At 44.2% G+C, this 17,551-nt stretch overlaps 4 protein-coding genes across 6 annotated transcripts; 1 reads left to right on the forward strand and 3 right to left on the reverse strand.

Moving 5' to 3' along the window:
- Nucleotides 1-63: 63 nt before the first annotated feature.
- RB195_019164 (uncharacterized protein) lies at nucleotides 64-6,609 on the reverse strand (the record flags this gene model as incomplete). Of its 2 annotated transcripts, XM_064186901.1 has the most annotated exons (5): nucleotides 506-510; nucleotides 1,205-1,245; nucleotides 2,526-2,629; nucleotides 5,269-6,196; nucleotides 6,311-6,609. In XM_064186901.1, the coding sequence occupies 5 exons, from the start codon at nucleotides 6,607-6,609 to the stop codon at nucleotides 506-508; spliced, it is 1,377 nt and encodes a 458-aa protein (XP_064042782.1). The 2 variants fall into 2 exon arrangements, with proteins under 2 accessions (XP_064042781.1, XP_064042782.1); XM_064186900.1 differs by lacking the exons at nucleotides 506-510; nucleotides 1,205-1,245; nucleotides 2,526-2,629 and adding an exon at nucleotides 64-180.
- A 2,826-nt stretch (nucleotides 6,610-9,435) lies between these two features.
- Nucleotides 9,436-9,720, forward strand: RB195_019165 (uncharacterized protein; the record flags this gene model as incomplete). Its single annotated transcript, XM_064186902.1, has 1 exon — nucleotides 9,436-9,720. The coding sequence occupies one exon, from the start codon at nucleotides 9,436-9,438 to the stop codon at nucleotides 9,718-9,720; it is 285 nt and encodes a 94-aa protein (XP_064042783.1).
- Nucleotides 9,721-13,066: 3,346 nt separating this feature from the next.
- Nucleotides 13,067-13,447, reverse strand: RB195_019166 (uncharacterized protein; the record flags this gene model as incomplete). Its single annotated transcript, XM_064186903.1, has 1 exon — nucleotides 13,067-13,447. The coding sequence occupies one exon, from the start codon at nucleotides 13,445-13,447 to the stop codon at nucleotides 13,067-13,069; it is 381 nt and encodes a 126-aa protein (XP_064042784.1).
- Nucleotides 13,448-13,493: 46 nt separating this feature from the next.
- On the reverse strand, nucleotides 13,494-14,310 carry RB195_019167 (uncharacterized protein; the record flags this gene model as incomplete). Of its 2 annotated transcripts, XM_064186904.1 has the most annotated exons (2): nucleotides 13,494-14,156; nucleotides 14,254-14,310. In XM_064186904.1, the coding sequence occupies 2 exons, from the start codon at nucleotides 14,308-14,310 to the stop codon at nucleotides 13,494-13,496; spliced, it is 720 nt and encodes a 239-aa protein (XP_064042785.1). The 2 variants fall into 2 exon arrangements, with proteins under 2 accessions (XP_064042785.1, XP_064042786.1); XM_064186905.1 differs by lacking the exon at nucleotides 14,254-14,310 and having other exon boundaries at nucleotides 13,494-14,021.
- Between the last annotated feature and the right edge of the window lie 3,241 nt (nucleotides 14,311-17,551).

A 17,551-nucleotide genomic window follows, 5' to 3' on the forward strand; every position in this document is an offset into this window, starting at 1 on the left:
GACGAATGGATTGATTCTGTGCAAGCTCTCGCAGAAGATCGAGAAGGTTGGGCAGAGCTGTGTTCAAGGACGGCAGACTTCGGCAAAGATGCGGGTAATCGCGTCAGGCGATGACATCAGCCTGCCGATTAAGTCAAGGTAGTCAAGAGCGGGGACATGCTCGTATTCGTAATTCACACCCTGAAGTTTACGTTTTCCATAAGGTTTTCAAACTACGCCAATTTAGTGACATAGTGTTTTTTTTTTTGACATCAGCAAAGTGTGTTCAAAATTTGTTTATTTTTTTAGAGAACGGCAGTGTATTCAAGGCAATAGAGAAGTCTCTGAGAAATTCGTGAAGAATGAAGACAGATAAAGAATATTAAGAAATACAATATCATATAAAAGTCCTAAACTTTCCTACCGTTATACGTCCCTCTAATCGGCTTTGCAGTAGCCAAGTCAATTTCTCCTGTCGAGTCTGCTTTGAATACTGCATAAGAAGCGTGTGTACCAAGCTTATGCCTCAGCCTTAAGAGTTTTGTTAGTTCTCAAATTCATAAGTCCAACTTTTTGAAATTGCAGAAGGGAGAATTTACAAAAATATCTATACAGTTCCACAAGTAATTCTCATTGAGATCCCTGAACTAGGAAACTGTAGAACATCATGATATATAATAACGAGCTTAGTCCGTGTGTGTGTATGTGTGTGTGTTTGTCTGTGGGTCACGAAATTCGAAAATGGGGGTGCGACGGGTCCACCCGGCGTCGGATTGGTGCGCTGGGGTCAGATAGCTACAAAATGGATTGCGAAGGGTCCCGCGGTGTCGGATTGGCGCGCCGGCGCCAGATACCTATGGAAGGATGTGCGACGGGTCCACCGGCGCCAGATTGCTATAATATGGGGTGCGACGGATCCACCGGCGCCAGATACCTATAGAAAGCGGTGCGACGGGTCCACCAGCGCCGGATTGGTGCGCCGGCGCCAGACACCTACAGAAGGGGGTGCGACGGGTCCACCGGCGTCAGATACCTATAGAAGGGAGTGCGACGGGTCCACCGGCGTCAGATTGGTGCGCCGGCGTCAGATTGCTATAATATGCGACGGATCCATCGGCGTCGGTGGACCCGGTCATTGATGGGCAATAACTTAGTGTACATGACGCAAAAGGTAAATGGTTGCAGCCGTTTCATAGCCGTAACCACTTGGCGCTTTGCTCTTCACCTTTATGACTGGTCTGCGTGTCTACTTCCTTCTTCTTTCGCCTCAAGTTTGTAGGATACCGTTCTCAGAAAGTGGAAACATGCATGCAAATGGCTGCTTAAATACTAGCAAGATGTTTATGTGATCTGACGTGGAACGTTATCTTTATCAGTAGGATAATGTCCTTCACGACATTTAATGTTAAAACATCATTCTGTGATAACTATTGAGAGAAATCAGGAGGAATACCCATATTTTGAGTAATGCTTTCAAATGGTATCTATATTATTCTGGCTTCGAAGGAGTGTTTGCAGCTGATGGTCGAATATTCTCCAAATTTAGAATTGACGCGTTTAGAAGGAAAACTCCGTAATCCTTCGCCTTAATTTATAATATAAAGAAGAGAAGGAAAGCGTTGTTTGAAAAACACATCTAATTTACAGAAAACACCACTGCTATTAACTTTCATTGATCAGTGAAGGGGAGCGAAGCTAAAATCACCGAAAGTCTGAAGTCCGGCTTTAGCCGGACATTCAGACTGGTTCACGAATAAATTGTGTGCCTCTAACTCATTATATCACTCATTCATTGTGTTTATTGTACTACTGGCTAAGGTGTCCATAAATTGTTCATTTCTCGCGAAATTTGAGCACAACCAGTAACTCTAATTTAGGGTACGATATCACGAAGCCGACAATCTCTTGGGATCTCTTCGCGAGTGGTTGGAGGTGAGGATGTGAGTAACGAGTGTGAGTGTGACCACATTCAACCCTTCGCAGTAATCCACAAGAAGACGTGAAAACTGGCTTGTGTGTTCCTTTCTCTCCAAGATGCAAGTTATTAGGCAAAAACAAACAGGAAACCCCCGTGTAGCGCTGTCAAATAAGCAGCAACAGCTGCCCCGATCGCGCAATCGTAAATGTGGATTGTCCTATTTACCCCTGGGGGGTTGTATCGTTGGGAAGACAGGGCCATATAGAGCTGCAACTGTTTTTTCTGGATTACTAATGAGAACTGAGGGTGATCTCACTCACATCCGTCAACTACAAGCATACTGCTTTTGTTCGTGACTAGTCCCAACATCGCCTATTTGCCCCGCTCAAATATGCTCTAAGTTCATGTGATTTTTTTTGCCTCGAGACTTGCAGCATGTCATTCATGAAGATTCTATTTTCTGCTCTTCTTGACTGTAAAGAACAAAGGAGTGGAAAGCATCCATGCTCAAGCCAAGCATTTCGGAGTAGAAAATATCAGCTCTAATAAAATAAAATAATTAATAACAAATAAAATAAAATTTAATAGAAGAACAAACATTCAGGTCGTCGAAACAACGAACTGTCACCTCAATACGAGTTTGTAAAGATTGTAAGGCATAAGATCCTTTGCTTTTATTTGAAGACGTTCTCTTTGCATAGTATCTGGCTTGTCGACGTGGAGTGACATCCTCTGGAATAATCCAAGAATGAAATTCCATAGACAAGGCCATGGAAGAAAACAGTGACAAGATTGTAGAAAAAATGATGGGATAAATTGGGGTATATTCATTTAATTTATATTCAATAAAAACCTATCGAGAGCAACTGTTCCGAAAATCGAGTACGATTTTTGAAGTGATTTCTGACACTGTACTTCAAAAGCGCTAGATTTTATTGGAACAAAATAAAAAGTACCCGAAAGTGACCATCATTTAAAAAAAAACACTTCGATCCAGTTCTTCAAAATCGCTCCGGAAAAGAATGCACACAATATGTGCATGCATCCCATGAATGAGGTAAATGAGGTTGAATTAAAAGAATCCAGATAAAAATTGCAATCCGTCAAAAAAAAAAATCCGAAAGCAACTACCATCTGCAAAACTTCACAATTCAAGTTAATCGGAAGCACAAGTCTCGCATACTGCTTCGATTTCTGATTTTTCAAAATCCGTTAAGAGAGGTTCTCCGCCCTCTTTCATCAATGATATGAGGAAAAGTCACCCTTGAGAGCGATACGAATATACCTCAGGTGGGAGGAATCTGTAATGCTGTGGTGCATTAAGTGAAAGGATGATTCAGAAGCGCATCTTCCACAGATAACAACGTTTGTCACTAAATTCGTTGTTGACACTGCTTATCTTGTTATTGATAATGTCGTTGAGCATTAATCAAGGACTAATTTTGTTTGTTTGTCAACCTGCAGCATTGTTTGGATTGAGATTCCACGCCAATGATGTACAAGTGCAGCTCGCTTCATAACGTTTATTTTCGGAATGTGTTAGATAAGTTCAGAAGAAGTACAACGCATGAGTTGTCATGTGCAGAAAACGTTCAAGACATACTATGTAGCTTGACCACTTATTTTTTTTGAAAACACGCATAAGCTTTACAATTTAATAGTTTCTTAATCACAGATTGATGATTGTCCGTCGATGTGTTTACTATGAGTGTCTATCACGATGTTCCATCTTTCTGTGAGAGTTACAATTCCCTGCGACCAAAAGATGAGAGGCTGAGACTCAAAAAAAAAAAATCCAACAGTGTACTTGAAGTTGGTGAAAAAATTAAACAGTTCGTGCTCCAGAAAATGCTTAAGGGCACTGAAAAGTGGTATGTCTAGGTAATAGGACACGAGGCTACAAGTTCCGACCTCATGAGCACAAAGAGGTGACCGCCGCTGCAGACTTTGTCGTCGACCGCCTGTTTTCTGTGAGCATTTCCCACCAAAGTATTCACCAGAGACCTCGAAGCACCAGAAGAAAACCTTCCGCTGGTGCTGATTCTGAGCCCGCCTCGCCGGCTGAAGCATTTTGGGAAGCCAGTAGATAGGTATTTGGACAATGACCCCTTATTAAACACCCCGTTGATATTTGTATTTGGGGCCGATATATTTGGGGCCGAGTGACGTGCTATATAATGTTGCTTACACATCTCTTTAGAGGAACATCACTCAGAGATGATGTCGATCCATTTGCAATGGTTGCACACACAGACTCGCCGCCCTTCTATAACTCTGAATACGAAGCTTTTAGAACTACGAAGCCTTTTACGAATCGTGAGTTAGCAAACTTGACTTGATTTAATCGGCGGGCTGATGTCATCCCTTGACGCGAATACCCGCATCTTCGCCGAGATGTGCCGTCGTTGAACACAGCTCTGCTCAACCTTCTCGATCTTCTGCGAATCTTGCACAGAATCAATCCATTCGTCGTTACTCTATTCTGCGAAACCTTACATCTCGCCTGAACTGCCTATCCACGCCGAGTGTCCTCAGGTCTTCTTTCACCACCTCAGTCCAGAACTTCCGTTTTCGGTCAGGTGGCTTCTTCCAACTCAAACCCGGAAAACTCCTCATAACTTGTTGAACAAGGCGATCTGCCGGTCTCCTTAATATATGACGAAAAAAATGGAGACGATTTACTTTAGCCACTTTCGATGGCGGTGCAAGATGTTCCACGTGTCATCCGCCGGTATACCACATCAATATCTGCGTAAAGATCTTCATTGTGGCGTACCTTATGCCAAACGTAGCCAAGTAGCCGTCTAAGCGGCTTTCGTTCCGTGCAATCAAGCCTCTCCATCACCGCAGATGGTGCTGCTCAAGTCTCCAATTCGTACATCATAATGGGGGGAATTGCGGAGAGGTCGATTCGCAGCTTGACTCCGTAGGTGATGGGGGTCGACCACAGGCATTTCGTTAAAGAGTTAAATGCAGAAGTGGCCTTGGCGTATCTTTGCTGAAAATCTCTTTCGCAGCTGCTGTTGTTCTTCAGCATACAGCCCAGATAACAGAACTCATCGACGAGTTCTATCGGTTGTCCGTCCACCCTGATTCCCATTCGAGGTCACGAAGATCCACATCTGCTTGCATTTATTAGAGCGTAGACGTAGTCCATGGGCTGCAGCCAGGTTCAACACAAAACACAAAGTTTCGTACTGCTTTCCGCGGAATAACAATATCGTCAGCGTACACGAGATCGGTCAAAGGGTGTCTTTAAGGTGCTAGAATGATATCGGCAGGACATTGATCTACGGTTCTTCGCATAATGTCGTCCATGGCAAAATTGGACAGGAAGGGTCCTGCCACTACTCCTTGTCTTACTCCAATACCTTGTACATAACACGCAGCAAAGAGATTCCTCGATAATTTCTAGGGTACGTGACGGATAACTTCTTGTGGAGGGGAATTATGATAGCGTGTCCCCACGAATCACGTTTCCTTTCTATCCATATTGAACGGATGATCTTTGTCATTTCACGAATCCCAGACGGAGGAAGATATTTCAGCATTTCTGCGCTAATCCCCTCGTCTCCACCAGATTTTCCATTCTTCATTTTTTGAATACAGACTGGAACCTCCGACTCGGTCGGTGGCTCCTCGTTAACCGCATATGTCGGTCTGTGAACGTGTTCGAGTTCAGGAGCTGACGGTGCCAGCCGGTTCAGCAAGGTCTTGAAGTGTTCCTTCCAAATTGGAAGGGTTGCTTTGCCGACAGCAACTCCATTGGCAGTGTTGAGCACAGGAGAACATCTTTTCATTTTGCCGCTATACTGTTTTAGTACAGCGTAGGCTTTCCGCGGGTTCCTGTCCTCCCACGCCTTCTCAAACTCCATCGCTCTTGACGTCCACTCGTTACCGCGGTCTTGTTGCAGTTGACGACGCAGCTTCCTTCTAAGACGCTTTTCCTGGTTGACGTCTCCAGCGCTGCGCGCGACACATAGAGAATTGTACGTGGATTTTGTTTCCGCAGATGCAAAAGCAAACTTCTTCCGCGGCAATAGAACCGGGAGTGTTTCTCTTGCAGCGTCCTGGATGCACTTTGTGAAGGAATCCGCATCGTTAAGCTTCTTCCTAGTCCGTACTCCGACATGAATAGACACATGTTGGCGGAATTTACTTCTGCATTCATCGTCTTTCAGACCTGACCTGTCGATTTTCGGTTGAAGAGGAACTCCTCGGTTTCTCCTGTGGAATCGTATCTTGAAGCTGAGAAGAAGTGGACGATGGTCAGAGTCGAACGCGACGCCCCAAACAGCTCTAGATTTCCGGGTATCTGACTGAGAAATGTTTCTCGCCAGAACATACTCGAGCTAATGCTTGAGAGTCCTCATCTTCCGCTTGCGCTGCACTTCAGGCGTTAAAAGGGTTGACCCCTGCCACGTGAGCTGATGGCGTCGATGATTCCTCTCAAACGTGGAGGCGATGATGAGGCCCGTCTGTTGACCGCTGTCGAACGTGCGCTCCGCTGGATAATACCATTTTCCCACATTGGATTGTTGTTGTCCCATCTTTGCATTTTCGTCGATTCCGACAATGACCACCTGCTGGCTTCGCATTTTAGACATCAACGCATTGAGTTCATCATAGAAGGCGTCCTTACTGTTGTCCTCAGCGGTTCCTGTAGGCACGATCCAGAGTTTACGTCCTCCCGCAGTCGTACAAAGGCACATCTAGACGACGTTGAGCCGAATCCCTCCACCGGATTCTCGTAATCGTTCCTCACAGCTATCACGCAGCCACCTATTTTGTTCTCACCAGCATCACCGCAGTGTATGGTGTAATTTTCGAGGCAGATGACAGGCCGATCTCTCATGCGTGTTTCCTGCAGTGCAGCAAAAGGCACACAGAGACTCGCAAAAGTCCGAATAGTGCGGCTTGTTGGAGTTCACTCGATAGTGTTCGGCAGTTCCGCGTGTTGCCCATTTTTGTTGCCAAAGATTCCATGCTCCTTTGAGGCAGTTGACCTTTCAGGTTATGGCTTTGGCGATGTGCTGGACGACAGCACCTATTTCCAATTTGCAATGTATGGGAATCTTTCTCCATATAACAGTGCTGGTTATATAGCTCGTACGTTCCCAATGCGTACACTCGAACGCCTGACTGCGTTTAGTTAAAGCAGGGCCACCACGCGCAGGTAGCAATCAGACTCTTGTACGCGGCATTATATATATATATATATATATATATATATATATATATATATATATAATGCCGCGTACAAGAGATATATAATTCTTGGGCACTAGGGGCCGTGTATACAAGTGCAATCAGGCATTTGAGTGTGCATATTTGAAACGTAAAGGATGAAGTGTCTGGCGTTAATCAATCCGCTTGGGATACGCCACCACGGTCCCTTCAATTTAGAATCGTTTGAGGTTTAGGTTGTAACTGGTCCATACAATGACTTGCAGGGGCCAGCCGATATGTCAAGTCAATGTTTTTATCCTCCCAGACAAGTCCTGTACCAATTTATCGACCCCGGAGGAATGAAAGGCTTGGTGAGCACTAGGGCAGATTCGAACCTCCGATCGACCGTGCAGGCAACGGAACCTCTAGCCGCTACACTACGCCCGCCGTTATTTGTATTTATTAATTTGTTCAATAGTACAATTGTATCGCCACACCCAACCCATAAAATTTCAGTATTTGTTCATTCCTGAATACATACTAAAATTTTATGGGGTGGCGCAGTCGGTTAGAGGTCCCTTGTAACCACGCAGCCGATGGTTCGAAACCCCCTAGTGCAAACCAAGAGTTTCATCCCTGCAGGGTCGATAAATTGGTGCTTGTCTGTGGGGTTAAAAACATTGACTTGATCATTCGCTGGGCCCCACAAGTCATTGTATAGGCCAACACGGGTTCCAAAACCTCAACGAATTGCAGTAAAACGCGTCGGCACATCCCAGTTGGATTGATAAGCCAATGACTTTATCCTTTTGAACGGAACATACGAGCTATAAAACCTTCACTGTTATATGGCACAAGATTCCCATACATTGCAAGAAAACTGCTGTCGTCCAGCACATTGTCAGAGCCCAGTCTCATAAGTCAAATGCCCAGAGAGGACATGGAGTTTCTGGCTACAAACATTCGTTTCGTAACGCTGAAATGCAATAAGCCGCTCTGTTCATACCCGCTACGATACCTTCATGCACCGTTTGCTGCGTTGTAGGAAACGCACGTCAGAGGACGTCATCATCGGCATCGAAAACTACACCATACACTGTAGCGATGCTGATGAAAGGAACATAGCAGATTGCGCGGCACCCGCAACAGTGTGAGAAACTACTACATTAACTTGATGGAGGAATTTGGCTCAGCGTCGTCAAAAAGAGTCCTTGTAGGACTGCGGGATCACAAAGGACACAAATTTTGCATCGTACTCACACATCTACGGAAACCGCAAAAACTATCAAAGGGCGCTTTCTGCTATAAACTCAGCATATGTATCCAAGATACCCAGCCAGAAGGCGGCTATCGACAAAATCGATAGAAATGCGAAGGTGGGATTCCAGCGGCAATCCGATTTGCTAAAAAAATGGTACTATCAAGCGGAGCGCACATCGCATCACGGAGATTGTGTAGTTGACTTATGTGAACAGACAGACATCATAATCGCGTTGCATTCCACTCTGACCAGCGTCCCGATATTCTCAGCTTTAGAATACGGTTCCACAAGAAAAATCGAGGAGTTCTTGCTTGACCGAAGATCGACACGACAGATCTGAAACGTAGAGAATGTAGAACGACCTTCTGCCAAGGTGTTTCTATCCATGTTGGAGTACGTACCAGAAAGAAACTTAGCGATGCGGATTCCTTCACAAAGTTCATCCAGCACGCTGCAAGGAAAACGCTCCCGGTTCTATTGTCGCGGAAGAAGTTTGCCTTTGCATCTGCGGAAACAAAATCCACGTACAATTCTGTATGTGTCGCGCGCAGCACTGGTGACTGAAAGAAGTTGCGCCGTCAGTGGTTAAAATTTTGCGAAAACGAATGGATATCAGGAGGTTGAAGCAGATGTCTGAAAAAGCGGTGGACGACAAGAACCAGTGAAAAGCCTATGCTTAACTGAAACAGTATTAAGGCAAGACGAAAAGATGTTCTCCAATTCTCAACACTGCCAATGGAATACCTGTCAGTGAAGCAACTCTTCCAATTCGAAGAGATCACTTCAAAACCTTGTTGAACTGGCAAACGCCACCAACACTTGAACTCGAACATGTTCATAAACCGACATATGCGGTTAACGAGGAACCACCGATCGAGTCGAAGGTTCTAGTCTGTATCCAAATATGAAAAGTGGAAAATGTGGTGGAGGTCAGCGCAGAGATGTTGGAATACCTCCCTTCCGTGAGATGATGAAGATCACCCAGATCAGTTTAATATGAATCGATGAAAGAACTGACTCGTGGAAACACATCATCATAACTCCCTTCCGCAAGAAGTTATTCGTCGCGGACCCTAGAAACTGTCGAGGAATCTCTTTGTTGCTTGTTATGTGCGTGGTTTTAGAGCGGATTGTACTGCGCCGACTTATTAAACATCGCAAGGAAATAACGCACGACGAGAAAGCCGGCTTTCGTGGCCGATCAACGATTGACCAGATTTTCATCGAAAAGAAGAGTAATCGAAATCTGGTGGCGGTAATCGGAGCCGGTGCAATCGCGAGACCCTTTCTGTTCAACTTTGCCGTCGACGATATCATGCGAAGAACAGTTAAGCAATGTCCCGTTGATATGGGTCTTGTGGTGATGTGGTTCTTGGTTCAAACTCGTGGATGAGTTCTCTTACCTGGATTGTATGCTGAGGAACAAACGGCAGCTACGAGAAAGATTTTCAGCAAAGATGCACTGAGGCCACTTCTGCATTTAACTCCTTACGAAATGCCTGTGGTCAACCCCCACCCTCAACGAAGTTAAGCGGCGATTCCACATCTCCGCAATTCAGTCCATCATGATACACGAATCGGATATATTGAGAAAATCAGCAGACCGCCTTGTTCATCGTGTTCTGGTAGGTTTGTCGAGTTCACGTTTGAAAACCTAACAATACTCAGCGTGGATATCCAGTTCAAGCGAAACGTAGGGTTGCGCAGGATATTGATTAGCAACGAGTGGATTGATTCTGTCTCGCAGAAGGTCAAGAAGGGTTTAACAGGGTTGAGCGAAGATGCAGGGAACGGCGCTAGGTGATAATGTTCATCGATTAAGTCAAGTCAACTTGAGCACAAAAACAACGCTATATCTTAGCATAAACAGTGATAAAAGAGCTGCGCACTTAGAAAATAGCAATAAATATACAGAGAAAGTTTGTCAGTCATAAAACCAGCAATCTATGAAAAAATGAACTGACAACTATCCAACAATATAGTTATACTAAATGAACTGAGGAGAACAAAGAGTAGGAGGGAACGAAGGGAAGAAAATGAATTTTAAAAAACTCTGAGGTCGAAGGAGATACGAAAAAGAATGATTATATCAGATAATGGTAGCAATCATACTATAAAATAACACGCTTAATCCGCGTGTGTGTATGTGTGTGTTTGTGTGTGTGCTTTTGTGTGTGTGTGTGTGTTTCTGTGTGTGTATATGTTGGCTTTGATAAGGCAAATTACTTTCTCTCATATGTTTGTGGGGGTAAATAAATTTACATGTGAATGCACATATACTTCCAAACTTGCAAACTATCGTGCTATGTAATAACGAGCTTATTCTGTCACGTGTGTGCGTCTGTGTATGTGTGTGTCTCAGTCAACAAAATCCAAAAAGAGAGGGAGACGGATATCATGGCGTCGGTTTGGTGCGCTGGAGCCCTAACGTGGTAAAATTGGGGAGATGGGTCCTTGGGCGTCGAATTCGTGCGCCGGAGCCAGATAGCCGTAAAATGGGGTCGGAATGGTGCGCCGGTGCCAGAAAGCTATAGAGCGGGAGAGACGGGTTCCACTGCGTCGGATTGGTGCGCGAGATCCACAAGGCGGTAAAATGGGTTTCTGTGGTTTCTTCGCATATCTATTTCCCAGCATGTCTTCCTGATGCTGTTGACATCCTTTCTTCAAAAAAAGGAAACACACGTGCGAACAAGTGCTTGAATGCAATACATAGTAGGAAATAATTTTCGCGATCTGACGTAGACGTATTTTTATCACTGCGATAGTGATCTTCACGTCTTCATGTTAGCGCATCATTCTTTGCTAATAGTTGAGAACGGAGGAAACTCATACTTCGGATGATGTTTAAAGGTTGTGGAGGTTTTAGAGAAACATAGATGTAAAATCAAGATTGATTGTTCTCCAAATACAGAATTGAGCTTTTAGGGAAAATCTTTCATCTATTCTTAAATTTTCGGGTAAAAAAATGAGGAAAGCGTAAGCAGGAAAAAGCAATTCTAATTTTACAAAAATGTTGCTACTGTTATTTTTTATTGATCGATGAAGTCGAGCGAAGCGAACAGCAAAAAAAAAGCCTGAAGTCCGGCTTTAGCTGGACGTTCAGGAAGGTGTAATATATGCTAAAAGTTGTAATAAAATAATGGAACAGTATATGCAATAATTGCATGTGAAATAAACCTAATCAGTTAAGTCTGTATCTGATTCAAAAATGAGACCATAACTCTATCAAATTTTATGTTTAGTGTTTATGCAAAACGTAGAAAGTAGCTGCTCAAATGAGGTTTTATTAGGTGAAAAAGTCACTGCATACGCTATATATATACCAGTTTGAATATCCGGCTAAAGCCGGACTTCAGACTTTCGGTGGTTTTAGCTTCGCTTCCCTTCACTGACCAATGAAAGTTAATAGTAGTGGTGTTTTCTGTGAAATGAGATTTGTGTTTTTTTTAACAACGCTTTCCTTCTCTTCTTTATATTATAAATTGAGGCGAAAGATTAAGGAGTTTTCCTTCTAAACGCGTCAATTTTACATTTGGTGAATATTCGACCACCAGCTGCAAACACTCCTTCGATGCGAGATTAATGTAGATACTATTTGAAAGCATTACTCAAAGTATGGGTATTCCTCTTGATTTCCCCCAATAGTTATCACAGAATGATGTTTTAACATAAAATGACGTGAAAGACATCATTCTACTGATAATGATAACGTCCCACGTCAGATCGCATAAACATCTTGCTACTATTTAAGCAACCGTTTGCATGCGTGTTTTCACTTTCTGAGAACGGTATGCTACAAACTTGAGGCGAGCGAAGAAGGACATAGGCACGCGGAGGAGTCATAAAGGTGAAGAGCAAATCGCCAAGTGGTTATGGCTATGAAACGGCTGCAACCATTTACCTTTTGCGTCATTCACACTAAGTTATTGCGCACCAATGACCGGGTCCACCGACGCCGGTGGATCCGTCGCATATTATAGCAATCTGACGCCGGCGCACCAATCTGACGCCGGTGGACCCGTCGCACTCCCTTCTATAGGTATCTGACGCCGGTGGACCCGTCGCACCCCATATTATAGCAATCTGGCGCCGGTGGACCCGCCGCACTCCTTCTGTAGGTATCTGGCGCCGGTGGACCCGTTGCACCCCCTTTTATAGGTATCTGGTATCTAACAATCCGACGTCGCGGGACCCGTCGCAACTCATCGCACCCCCTTTTTCGAATTTCGTGACACACAGACAAGCGCACACACACACACACACACACACACACACACACACACACACACACACACACACACACACACACACACACACACACACATATATATATATATACACACACACACATATATACACACACACACACACACGGACTAAGCTCGTTATTATATATCATGATATATATATATATATATATATATATATATATATATATATGCCCTCTTCTTTCTTCTTTTTATAGATTTACGTGAAAGATTCCACTGTTTTACATTTTGAGAGCAACGAAACATCAGCTTCAAACATTCCTTAGATTCCAATGTAATGTAGTTTAGACACAATTTGAAAGGATTACCCTAACCATGGTTTTTCTTCATGCTCTCCCCATCATTTAACACAAAATAATGTTTTAACATAAAATGACGTGAACGACATCATCATACTGATAAACATAACGTTTCTCGTCAACTCATGTAAACTTCTTCTTCTTCTTCTTCCTAGCGTTTGTCCCGCGTTGTTTAAGGGTCCGCCTTTCTCCTTCTTGTCTTCCACTTGGTTCTATCCATTGCAGCAGCCGTACATAAACGCGCATCTATCATGTCCAGCTTCACACGGTCTAACCAGCGAATCTTTGGTCTCCCACGCGGCCTCACTCCTGAAACGTCGAGCTTCAGTGCGGTTTTGGCCACAGAATCTTCCTCTCGCCGCAAGACGTGACCGAACCATCTCAGTCGGGGCTCCTTCATCTTCTCAGTTATCGGGACGACGCCGAAGATGGATGGACAGTGTCGTTGGATACTTTCTCTTTTAGCGTTACACCTATTGTCCACCTTAACATCCGCATCTCCATAGCGTGTAACACTCTTTCCAAGGCTTTCGTCGTCGGCCAGCACTCGCATCTGTAAAGGGCAACAGAACGCACAACCGTCCTGTAGATCTTCGACTTCAGTCGAACAGGGACTTTGCCATTTTCCATTTCATCCATGCCGCATTAACACGTGCTCGATCTTCTTGATCAATGTCGCCTGTGGAAGTCACTTTGGATGCAAGGTACTTGTAACAGTTCACCTTGTTTAATTCGGTACCATCGACACGAATTGAACCATCCTCTATCCTTGGTCCGCACTCCATGTACTCAGTTTTTGATGTGTTGAGGCGCAATCCATATTTCTGCAGCCGATCCTTCCAAGACTGTACTTGTTTCTGAAGATCACCTCGAGACTCCGACGCGAGCATGACATCATCGGCAAAGAGTAGAGTCCACGGGTGCTGCTTCTGGATTTCCTTCGTTATCGTGTCCATGCACAGTATGAACAGCAGGGGTGAGAGGGATGAACCGTGGTGAACCTCTACTTCTACAGGGAATGGCCTTCTTGTTCCAGCAGCACATCGTACAACGCTGGTAGGCTTCGCATAAAGTAGCTTCGTCCACCGCACATATTCATCTGGTACTCTATGCGACCTCATGGACATCCATAACAGCTCATGTGGGACACGGTCGAAAGCTTTCTCGAGATCGAGAAAAGCAAGATGCACACTGCGGTTCTTCTCTCGATGTTTCTCCAGGAGGATTCGGACAGCATGGATAGCATCTATAGTGCTGCAGTCCTTCACAAAACCGCCCAACTCATTTAAACTGTTGGTTACTATTTAAGCAGCCGCTTTCATTCGTGTTTCCACTTTCTGAGGAAGGCATGTTACCCACCTGAGGAAGGCGTTCAAGGAAAAAGACGCAGGGAGGAGTCATAGAGGTGATAACCATCACGCGCAATGGCCATGAATATAAAACGGTTACAACACACACACACACACACACACACACACACACACACACACACACACACACACACACACACACACACACACACACACACACACACACACACACACACACACACACACACACACACACACACACACACACACACACACACACACACACACACACACACACACACACACACACACACACACACACACACACACACACACACACACACACACACACACACACACACACACACACACACACACACACACACACACACACACACACACACACACACACACACACACACACACCTTCACTGATCCATGAAAATTAATAGTGGTGGCATTTTCTGTAAAATTAAGATTGTGTTTTTCTAAAAACACTTTCCTCTTTTTTCATCAATTTAGGGGAAGGATTTCACAGTTACCTCATTATACTCATTCAAATCGTAGAAACTAAATCATACGCGTACCTTGGAGAATCCATGAGTATGCATTTACCTAAATCTTATTTACATCAGTCATTGTCACCCTCTTCAAACAATTCACTGAAATCCTTCAAGGCAAGGAAATTATTGCCGGTCTAAGCAGGGAAGTTACATACCACTCAGCCACTAATGCATTTCCTCAATACAGCGTACCAGCCTGAATGGCAAACTTTCAGACTTCTGATGCTCATTTCGCTCGCCTTCAGTGGCAATAAATACTCGAAGCAACTTCACCCTCTGAGAATTTCTGCAGCGCTAGACCTGTTTTGCTGCTAATAGCAATTCTACCCATTCTTTCTGTCTTCTTGTTAAAGGCGACAGCAATACATTTTAAGAATATTCAAAATTGACTTTACATCTATTTTCCTTCTATACCGCTATAATACCAAAGCTTTTCTCGTCTCCTTTTCCACCAATTAACAGAGAATGTTGTGATAAGATTAAGTGGCGTGAACGTCATCGTCATATTGGTAAACATAAGAGCCTTACATCAGATCAGCTAAACAGCTAGCTCCTACTAAAGCGGTTGTCTGCAGGCATGTATTTAATTTCTAAAGAAATCATCTTGATAACAACGATGATGGTAATGCACAGATGAATATATCATGATAGCAAGCAATACCAGTACACTACCAGTAGATATTCTTCAGGATGTTCCTTTGAATTTTTATTCTAAAACTTTTAACCATAATCTTCCCAAAATTATCAACCATCAATCTCTGTAAAATAGTCCTACACTTAGATGGGTCGTCTTCGCAGAGCATGCAACATCAGCATCTTTTCGAGTTTCCTTTTCCAATCAATAGCAATAGTCGTCGTTCAAAATGACTTGACGAAGTCCTTGAGCTGCATCCAGCTGAACTTTCAGTAGTTCTATCCGTGCAGCGAACTTACCACTACATCTTTGCGGCACCCCTCACGGTGCTTTTTATCCACTCCAGCATTCTTTTAGTCCATCCGTCACCAATTCTCCTCATCATGTAGGTAGTCCATGTATGCCTTTCGACATATATCCCTCTCGGTCGCTAAGACGGGACATTTTTCTTTAGGCGCAGCTGTCAAGACCAGCTAGGTGTAGTGGGCTCAAATTTTAGAAGACATCTTTCAAGGGCATTGTGAAGCTCCTTAGACGTGGCGGCGGTGTTTGCCTGTCTGCGTAACAGAGCGTTTTAAGAACTGTTGAATCGAACAGCCGAGTAGATAGCCAAGTATGTAAAACTCGGAGTAGACAGCACATCTAGCAATTCGACCAAGAAAAGGTAACTTTTCCTCATCAAAATAGTTTTATTTCTCGGAACATGGCGAGATTTGCTTCGCCTAATCTGGTTTCAGAAGTAGTTGTTTATGTCGACCAAAATTGCAAGCGTAAAGTTGGGCAGTTCAGGAACACGTTTTTCTCCGAATTCAATCAAAAAACAAGTTTATCCACACCCTCGATAACGTATACATTCCGCTGTACAGCAGTACGGTGTGCTCGGAAGAAGCATTCACCGAGATCAAAATAAGCTGAAACGCGGTGCAATGCTGCGCTCGAAGCGGCGGGGTGCGGCTAGCGGTGGGTATCGAGGTGCAACCATCGCTAGCTTCGCTAGTACTGCAGTGAGGAGTGGTGTTAACGAGGGTACCACTACTACCACAACCGCTACGCTCTGCCGCATCTCTTTGAACGCATCTCTTTTAGCTGCCTCGATCTTCAAGTCGTTTTGATTGCAACATACTGCGAAACTGACGATATCAGACTCTCTAAGCAAATAGATATGGATATGTTTGTGGTTCACAAATGTGATCGTAATACTTTCCCTCAGTGATCCAGAAAAAGGCGTGTGAACAGCGTGTGAACTTACACTCGAATCCTAAACAATGCAATTTGTTGCGGACAGTAGAGCTATGGAAACCCGCTACGGATCTACGATTCTGCAGTTGAGTCAACTTATTTCAGTTACATTAATTGAATGGCGGACGTTAGATGACGGCAGAGTTCTCGTGTTCCATCGCTTAGCATCGTAGAGGGTTTTTGTCTTTTTTGGATGACTTAAGAAGTTGGGCGTAATCACGCTTGTAGTCGTAAAGATGGCTGTCACCCCTATCTACTCGCAATGAGATCGCTACACCGTCAATTTAATGGTGGTACAGATTTCAGGTGTAGTATCCGTGTACGGGATCGTAGATTATGCAGCTGGCCCCTGAATGTTGTTTTGTACGATGCCTTTTATTGCAGCGCGCCACCCTTGCCCCCTCCCTGCCTATCGGGACAGTCCGAATTGATTTTTGACGAATAGCAGGGCGGAGGCGGCGCAAGGGGTGGAGCGTTGCAATAGACGGCGTCGTACAAAACAGCATTCTGGAGGCGGCTGTTTGCAGCGATGTCGGGAGAGATGAGCGGAACTACTCCCGTCTCCATAATCTACGACCTCGTATACGGAGACTCCACGGAAATCCGCACCACCTCAGATTCGTGGTATGCTGCCTTTAAGCGGGCAAAATTTCATGCATCCAATAGAATGGGAGGTCTTCTTAATGATTGTGGTAAGTAAATTCAACATGAATGTGTAATGTGTGGAAGTTGTATAGCATGGCAAGAACTGGTAGCTAATTTTGTTGTTTTCCGGAAAAACTGTAAAAAGTTGATGTTTCTTGTTCCTTTCCATATCTAAGTCGAGTAGAAGGCACATAACTTCTTCGATCGACACGAGGATCTTATCTCACTGAAAACGAATTGTCGTTTCGTTACGGTGTAAAATTCTC

This window comes from Necator americanus, chromosome II, assembly GCF_031761385.1.
Source record: "Necator americanus strain Aroian chromosome II, whole genome shotgun sequence".
Classification (NCBI taxonomy): Eukaryota; Metazoa; Nematoda; class Chromadorea; order Rhabditida; family Ancylostomatidae; genus Necator; species Necator americanus.